The sequence below is a fragment of the Larus michahellis genome, chromosome 3 (genome assembly GCF_964199755.1).
Source record: "Larus michahellis chromosome 3, bLarMic1.1, whole genome shotgun sequence".
Classification (NCBI taxonomy): Eukaryota; Metazoa; Chordata; class Aves; order Charadriiformes; family Laridae; genus Larus; species Larus michahellis.
Genome location: NC_133898.1, coordinates 41,283,601 through 41,292,823, shown reverse-complemented (window position 1 = coordinate 41,292,823; position 9,223 = coordinate 41,283,601). Strand labels below are relative to the sequence as shown.

Here is a 9,223-nt window from a genome sequence, read left to right as displayed (position 1 = left end):
AATTAATTCCAAATCATAGTTAGGGCATGTAACGAAAAGGATTTCCTTTTATACATTTTCAATTTTCAATTCAGTTGCTATCCTTTTGGTTGGATATTATTTTATTGCACCCCATTTTACTGCATTCTCTCTCTGTAAGTTTTTCCTCAACACTTCGACACCTTCTCTACCCTTCCAATACCCTACACCTGTGGGAATTCTTAAATGAGGTGACCAGTAAGCACAAGCCATTCCAAATGAAGTTGCACCACTGATGTAAATTAAGAAAAAAAAAAAATTCAACATACTTTTTTTTTTTTTTTTTTTTTTTTACACGGTGCTTCATCACTTTCCTCCTGTATTGATAAGAGCTGATTTTACAGAGGTGGTCTTCTACTTTTTACCGATCATGCCAAAGTGCACATACTGAATTTAGAAAAGCTAAAAAGAAAAAAAAAATTAAAAATGTAACTTAGGAATTTTTTCTTCTAGTCTGGATTGTCTGCATTTATCGGAGACGACTGTTGTTAGTCAATCCACTCAGCCTGCTCAGGTCTCTTTAAACTCACAGTCCAGTTTTGGTGTCAAACAACAAATAACTTTCTCCAACACAAATGCAATTTCTCTTCTCTCATTGTTTAACCCTTCTTTAAACTTAAAATACACTATGGGTATCATTGAACATTCAGGCACTTCATAGTAAGTCTCTTATTGGGATAAAGAAAAAAAAAAATCACCCACAAAATCCATACTATATTCTGGAGAAGCAGCACAGAATATAAAAGCAGGACAGAAAAGAGATCTCCAAAATCAGATTCCAGAGGCCATATCTACGGAGCAGATGTGTTTCACTGTGTGCACTCAACATCTACTCCTGATCACAGATACATAGCCTATTGGACTGTGCTTCAATTCCCACCCCTACCCCCTGCAAGATCGCTCTCTGGGAGAAACCAGAAAGCTATAGAGGAGAGAAGGAAGGCAACGGTAACCTTTAGGTCTCATCCTTACTATGGGGAAATGGCACCCACCGGCACCCAGGAAGCACACCTGCTCTCCCATAGCGCTGACACAAACAACAAGGAATCCATTCAGCCGCCAGTGGGGATGCAGAGAAAAACATCAGAGACCTCAAAATGCTGAACTTCTAAGTATAATCATCTTGTAGAAAAAAAGGACAAACCATGATACGAGTCACATAATTCACAAATTATCATTTTTATATGGATGGATAAAACAGGCTTTCTTTGAAAAAGTGCATGACATTCTTCCTTGTTAAAATCCACGTTGAGCAATTCCATAACGCGATGTTTAATTCCATAATTCCATAACCTCATTTAAAGACACCAAAATGGCATTCTTACATTATCACTTCCAGAATGTGCAACACACCTTGTGTTTCAGCTTGGCTCCTAGTTAGGTTTCTGATCACCTTTCTTTTCCTGGCTCTGAGCTTCTGTGAGGCATTTCTAGCCTTTAGGGAGCCTGCAGAAAGAAGGTTGAGAAAGTAGCAGGCATGTCCGAAAGCAGAAGATGGCACGCAGATCACGTATGCTGAAATGTTGATAGAAAAAGCTGTGATGAGTAGCCTGATTTGCTAGCCATGGGGTTCACACAAATACAGCATGGCAAACGGCTGGCTGAAGTTAAACAACCTTGCAGTGACTTTTACAAGTATACACGAAAGCACATTTTACAATTGCAGGCCTACTCTGAAGTGAACAGAAGTTTTCCACACACAGCCAGCTGATGAGAAAAATGAAAATAATAAAAGTACGTTTAAAATATAATTATAATCCATGGTTTAACTGCTTCAATTCTGTATATGAAAGCTTCTAGTAGATACATATATCTTATAAAATCTTCTAAGACATTTATTTTCCATTTAGGACCTCTTTGACCAACTGTCAAAGAAAGCACAAAGATTACTTTTAGGTAAACGTATCTTTTCTGAAAGGTATGCATTTCATAGAATCCACTGGAATGCAGGACTGTCTGAAACAGATGGCATCTTCTTAAGCAGAGAGAATCCTAGAAATTCAGCTATTTTTAACCACTCTTCTGTGTAAACTCTGGAAAAACAGTAATTCAGTAGAGGCACATGAAATCCACATGCCTAACACTTTTTCTGTTTTATCAAATCAAAGTAGCACATTTTATTCCATGTCAACTAGAGCAATTTTATTAAAACTCCTCCTATTTCTTTAACTACAGGATCCTTAGCCATGTCTGTTTCTTCCCAGAATCCCTCCCTCTCCTTTAAATGCCTGCCTTCTGTAGTTTTACTTGCCATGCACCAAGCTCTTTGGCACGAATTTTTTGGCCTTATGCGTGACCCAACGTCTTTTATCAGACAAGGGGATTGCTATCAAAGGTGCAGTTTTCAGAACTGAAACTGGCCTGTAGCAAACTTCCAGTTTCTCTGGTAAGATACAAAATTTGCTCTGGCTTTGTGAACGGTGTTTAATTATTAATGTCTAATCGATACTAGCAGTATTAACATAAATCAAATGAACAAAATTTTCTTGCTGGCTGATAAAAAAAAAAAAGATACTGTGTTTATCAAAACCCATTGTCAAAGACCAGTGGGAATATTACTTGAGAAATCAAGCCGGCTGTTAAACTTCACAATCGGAGGGCTGGAGCACCTCTCCTGTGAAGATGGGCTGGGAGAGTTGGTGTTTTTCAGCCTGGTGAAGGCTCCGGGGAGACCTCATAGCAGCTTTCCAGTACCTGAAGGGGGCCTACAAGAAAGCTGGAGAGGGACCTTTCACAACGGCATGTAGTGATAGGACAAGGGGTAATGGCTTTAAACTGGAAGAGAGTAGATTTCGATTAGATATCAGGCAGAAATTCTTTACTGTGAGGGTGGTAAGACACTGGAACAGGTTGCCCAGAGAAGCTGTGGATGCCCCACCCCTGGGAGCATGCAAGGCCAGGCTGGATGGGGCTTTGAGCAGCCTGGTCTAGTGGGAGGTGTCCCTGCCCAAGGCAGGGAGGGTCAAAACTAGACGATCTTTAAGGTCCCTTCCAACACAAACTGTTCTATGATTCACCCTCAGGAAAATGACCTATTCTGAAACCGCAGATTTGTACATACAACTGTAAAACCTGTTCTATCATAGGCATTTGGATGAAGGCCCAAAAGGTTTCTGACTCATTTGCTCTAGAAAATATTGATCTTTGGAATTTCAAACATTCTAATATCATACCAGTTCTCCAAATACCGAAGTGTTTCTAGCGGAGTCATTGGCTTTGACTTTATCACAAACAAATCATCCTGGTGCTGCAGAAAGGACTATGGCTTGCTTTGCCCCCAGGTGACTCTGCAGGAGGACATGCTTCAGAAGGCAACAGTGGAACCAGGAAAGGTGCTGCACCTGCACACTGAATTGAACCCCATCTCGTGTGTGCGTGTCCTCCTCCCAGTGCAGGTCCCTTTTCACCAACACCTGTTTAAGGAATACTCCGGAGTACAAACCGACGGGGATCGGCATCTTTGGGCAACAGGCAGCAACACCCTGAAGAGAATTTCCAGCTAATGCTTCCTAAGGGCGGTAACAGGCTTCACCCGTGACGGCGGCCGCGGTCATGACCGCAGTAACGCAGCCAGGCCCAGGGGCCGCCCCGCGGCCCCTCCCGGGTGGAAACCCTGCGGGGCGTTGAAAATCCTTTCGCGGCAAACTTGTCCCCTGGCAGCATTTCAACAGATACTCTCCAAACCAGACGCCGGCTCTCGGTTACCTCACCCAGAAACCTACCCTGAACAGAGACAGCAACCCCGCCACACGGACACGGCAGCAGCCGGGGCGCTGCAGCTCCCCAAGCCGCCCTTCTTCCCCCAGCCCGCCCCAGCACACCCCCAACCCCCGGGGATCCCGGCAGGGTCTCCTCACAACCCCGCTCCAGGGCCCTGCGCCCTTTCCACCCTCCTCTCCCAGCGGGCTCCACCCACAGCCCCCACCGGGGAGCGCGTTTAACGGCAGCGCGACGAAACAGCCACTCCTCCCCGCCGCCCGCGGCCTCACGGGCCTGACGCGACACCCCGCCGCCGGCCGAGGCCCCGCCTAGCTCCGGCGAAGGGCGGAGCAGGTCCGGGGCCGGCCCCGGCCGCCCCCGCCCCTGCCGCGCCCCGGTACGGGCGGCTGTGGCGGCGGTCGGGGCGCTTCCCTCCGCCCCGGCGGCTCGGCCGTTAGAGCGGGGCGGCTCCCGCGAGAGGCGGCGCCATGGGGGCGCACGGCGTCAAGGCGGTGTTCTTCGACTTGGACAACACGCTGGTGGACACGGCGGCGGCGGGGCGGCGCGCCATCGAGGAGGTACTGCCCTTGTCCTGTGTCCCCCCCCTCCCTTCACCCCCTCGGCCCCGCCGGCACCGGGGGCAGCGGCCGCCGTGCCGCCTGCCCGGCCCCGACCCGAGCCGCAGAGCGGCCGTTAACGGCGGTGGGAGCGGGCTGACGAGGGCCTCTCTCGCCTGTTGCAGGTGATAAAGGCCCTGCAGTCGAAGCACCACTACGGCGAGGGGGAGGCCCGCCTCATCTGCGACAAGGTGCAGGCCAAGCTCCTCAAGGAGTGCCACGACCCCGCCAAGATGTGCATCACCGACCTGCGGATCTCCCACTGGGAGGAGGCCATCCAGGAGACCACCGGCGGGGAGGCCAACCGGCACCTGGCCGCCGAGTGCTATTTCCTGTGGAAAACAACCCGGCTCCAGCACCTCACCTTGTCCGAGGACACGCGGGGCATGCTCACCGAGCTGCGGAAAGGCCTCCACCTGCTCCTCCTGACCAACGGCGACAAGCAGACGCAGCGGGAAAAGATCGAAGCCTGCGGTTGCCAGCCCTACTTCGACGCCATTGTGGTGGGGGGAGAGCAGAAAGAAGAGAAACCAGCCCCATCCATATTTCATTACTGTTGCGACCTCCTGGGGGTGCAGCCGGCAGAGTGTGTGATGGTTGGGGACTCTCTAGACACAGATATTCAAGGAGGCCTGAACGCCGGCTTGCAGGCGACTGTCTGGTTGAACAAAGCAATGACTACCCCGGTAGATATCTCCCCAGTACCTCATTATATCATTTCTTCTGTTCTGGATCTTCCAGCAGTTTTACAGAAGATGGAGCACAAAATTAATTCTAAGTTAGGAACTGACTATACGGCTAGTGGTAATGAAGCACACTGACGGTTCCAGGGACGTGCTGAGCAGTTAGGTGACTCACGCTCTTTTAAAAGATTCGACCCTAGGATTTTGAACTCGTGTTCGGTATGCTTTCTTCAACAGCAGATGGATGAGTAAAAGCACAGTTGTCAGTGAAAACAGGATAGAAACAAAGAATTAGATTAATTTAAAAGATGCAAGTGCAGCTAATTTAAAAGAACTGCCTCTGTCTAGAAATTATTTTGACAGACTGTGGCTAAAGTCTATCTGTCTCTGACCTACATCGCCAGTCTCTTGTTTTTGTAGCAGAAAAGAAAATTTGAATGTTTTGATCTTTCACATGCTTTGCTGACTTGTAAGTTTAGCAGAAGCATCAGCTCAAACCTTGTTTGCAGTGTGTAAAAGAAGGTGAGAAAGAGAGTGTGGTACGATCTGGTAAATCTTCACAATTGATCTGCAGTTTATCTCAGGAACTGGAGTGAATTTTGCCATTTCTAAAACCAGAATTTATTGGCAGAATTTATCATGTATCAGACCACTAGAAAATGCCCTACCTTTGATCTTTTTTTCAAGTTGTAGAATTTTTTTTCAGGCTTTGCAGTGATTTTTCTTTTATGGAATCTGTACCTCTTGCCAAAAGTACATAAATATAAATTTAAAAATTGCATTTGTGTAGGGGACCATTTATCAGAGGGACTTGATGGATAAGTTTTTACCTTTTATTATCTTGGTGCTTACGCAGCTATGCAGTATACTTGTAATTCAGATTATGATTTTTGTTGGAATGTAATTGATAAAACAGAGATATTTTCGATGTTCTTACTGTATTGTCAAACTCTTTAAAAGGTACTATTATTGTTCTGTCTGATTTTATTAGTGGATTTTGATCAGACTTTTTGGAGAAATTGTTCTTGATCTTGCTCAGGTGTATGACTACTCAGATTCAACTGCAGGATCAGTGCTTTTTTGGACTGTTTTAATGGCACTGCTACACAATCCCTCCTTACTCCAGTTTCTACATGTATTTCATGTGATCTACTCTGGAGAAAATATGAGCTAGTTGTTTGTAAATGGCTTTCATGACTCCCTTCCAGGAAACTGGAAAATTATGTCATATGTATTACGGTACTATGTACAATTTTAAATATATAAAGCATATATGCTGTTTCCACTAGATGCAGGAGATGACTCTCTTAAAACACTGAGATTTCTCTTTCCCAGATCATTATCTTAATAATTTTTTTTTTCTGTACTTCATATTATTACTATATAATGGGAAAGTATTCCCATATTAAATGGAAGTGTAAACACTTGTTGGAAAACCTGTGTTTTTCCAAATCTGTTTTCTATATATATATATTGGGCCGGATATATGACAATATCTGAGCAATCGCATTTTATACTTCAGTATAAATCCATGACAAATCTTTTGAGAGCAGGGATATTGAGGTGCTGGCAGAAGAGTGTCTGTCTTGTGGGCAGCAATAAAAGGTCAGCAAAAAGTACAGAAACCTACCAGGAAATGGGTGTGTAGAAGGAATCCTACATGCAAGAAAGTTTCCTTTGTTTAACTTGACACAAATCTAAGTTAACGTATTTAAGTCTTGCACAGGATAACAGATTCAGTTTAGAGGAGGCTATTACTGATATGGATTGAATTATTTGTCAAAGAGTTTAGGTTGCACCAAAATATGTTGCTCCTACATTGAGGGTGGGGAAAAAAAAAAAGGAAATACTCATTGAAGTTTGAACCCCTTTCATCCAATTGTCCCTTAAAAAAAGGTAAAGCCGTCCAGGTTCTTCATCTTATCTAGCCAAGACCTTTGAGATCAATGAAGAGAATAGAGGCAGGCCCCACCTGTACCTTTGAGGAAATGGGCATATGCTAAAAATAATCCAATTACAGTGGTATACTAAGTTGCCACATGTAACATGAGCCAGCGGGACTGACTTGACACACCTTTACTGAAGTAAGAAGCCTAATTTAAGATTTTGTTTTGCGTTTGGAAGAGCATGAAAATGGTTGCTGGTTTAGCTGATGAGCAAAGCGTTGCTAATAACATTCCTTATAATCAAGGACCGAGAGAAAAATAATAAAGATCACTGAGCCTATGAGGAATACTGTGTAAAAATAGAACCATATCCAAAAGGTTAGATGGATCCCTGAAAAGATAATGCATTTGAAGTGATCTGTTTTAACCATACTGTCTGATACAAAAGCAACAACTTTGCTTACAACAGCATCCCAGAGAAGCTGCAGTGTAACTCTGCAGTGTTTGCACAGCATCAGGGTAATAGAATTTAGGTTAGAATGAGGTTTCTGTGATTTAAAACAACAAATAGTAATAATTCACAATTCTGTCTGTGGCCTTGAAGGATATATAAGTTGAGGCTCATATTCTCTTGCCACTGCATCATTCTGAAGTAGGATGTTGAGCCTGCTTATTGTATAAAGGGTCCGAGGGTCTCTTGTTTTAGAAGAGGCTGCTCTTTGTTTTGCACGTGGCCAGTCTTTTTCTTAAATCTATGAAAAACCACTGTAACTGAACACTCAGGTGATAGTGTGGTCTGCAGAGGCCACAGCTGAGTATATTTTTTCCATTGCTGGGTTCTGTACCAGGCTGGATGTGACTACCAGTGTCCAGATCGGGCAACAGTGTTATGATGCTTCTATAAAACAAGAAGAAACAGTAGAAGTGATTTTTCTATCTAGGGTTCTTCTTAGAAGCAGTTACCCAATAAACTGGATTAGGTGTCTGGAGTATCTCTAAATACTCAAGGTGTTTTTCTTGGATGGAGCTCTTACAGAAAGCCTAATGAAAAATAATTATATTTAATGAAATGGAAACATAAATGTAGTGATGGGATAATTGTCACATCAGAAGCAGGAATAGATCAATAAAACAGTCTATATTCAGTTCCAGTTCAGCTATGATTTTGCTTAGTGTTATGCTCTATTAGCAAAGTTGTCTAGTTTATATTGCCGAAACACACTAAATAAAAAGAGGAAAAAGTAATTCCATCTATATTTTTAAGAAAGTTCTATTTTTTTTCAGATAAATGTTATCTCCTGAGGTTAACCTACAGAAACTTTGACTTTAGTGAAATGAACTGAAACAATAGTTTGGTACCACCTGTGTTTTAACTCTTGATTTAAAATAGCCCATGTACTAGTCTAATAAAAGTATTTTGTTTATAAAACATTTATTTTAATGCTCTGTATTACTATGGATAACGATGTTTGTGACCAGGTTTACAATAAAGGGCAAGAGTTCTGTTCGTTCTTTAAAATAGCACAGAATCAGCCTTCAAAATCTGTGACCTCACATTTAGATGTGGTAACTGGGTGTAGTTTCCATCATTTCAAACAGAGGCTGAAACATAATTATGTATTTATGAAGTTTCTTGGCCAGACTGTGTCTATTGAATTCCTGTCTGCAGTTCATTGCTAGTTGGACCTGACTTGCCAAGCTGAGTGCCAGTTCAGATATGCCTACGTGTCCTGACGTCATGGCGCTGACTGCTGCAGCAGCATAAGAACAGACGGCAAAGCAGATAAAATAAATAAATATAGTAAATACAGTAATCCAATCCCTGGAAGTGTCGGAGGCCAGGCTGGATGGGGCTTTGAGCCACCTGTTGAAGGTGTCTCTGCCCAGAGGGGGCAGAGTTCTATTCAGTTCTATTTGTCTTCTCCTCTGAAGCTTTGTCACTTGACAACACCAGTAATAGGGCTTTGAACTAAATTGAAGTAGTCTGATGCATCACAGATCCCATATGTTCACATATGTAGCAAGTATTTTTTCAACTCCAGCTCTAAAATGTGAGGATTTTTATTCCCAGGTTATCTTGAGGCCTTTAAATGAAATTTAAAATCCTACCTTAATTCTATACTAATAAAACTCATCATCTGGAAATCATTTGCACACATTGAGAGGTACAACAAATACAAATGCAATGTATCTCTGCTGTATGTAGCAGTATGGTGTTCTTTTGTGCCCTGCTTTTACTATCAGCCTTGCAGTGGGATTGTCTCCATTATAACTGGCTTTCTAGATCACGCTGTGCACATACAAGAGACATAACAATGCA

At 43.5% G+C, this 9,223-nt stretch overlaps 1 protein-coding gene across 1 annotated transcript; it reads left to right on the top strand.

The window, feature by feature from the left end:
* Positions 1 to 4,094: 4,094 nt before the first annotated feature.
* NANP (N-acetylneuraminic acid phosphatase) lies at positions 4,095 to 8,326 on the top strand. Its single transcript, XM_074579889.1, has 2 exons — positions 4,095 to 4,295; positions 4,460 to 8,326. The coding sequence occupies exons 1-2, from the start codon at positions 4,206 to 4,208 to the stop codon at positions 5,153 to 5,155; spliced, it is 786 nt and encodes a 261-aa protein (XP_074435990.1). The 5' UTR covers positions 4,095 to 4,205; the 3' UTR covers positions 5,156 to 8,326.
* The last annotated feature ends 897 nt before the right edge of the window (positions 8,327 to 9,223 follow it).

Coding starts and splice junctions, on each gene's coding strand:
- NANP (XM_074579889.1), top strand. CDS start 4,206: ATGGGGGCGCACGGCGTCAAGGCGGTGTTCTTCGACTTGGACAACACG. Junction 4,296..4,459: donor GGCGGCGCGCCATCGAGGAG/GTACTGCCCTTG, acceptor CGCCTGTTGCAG/GTGATAAAGGCCCTGCAGTC.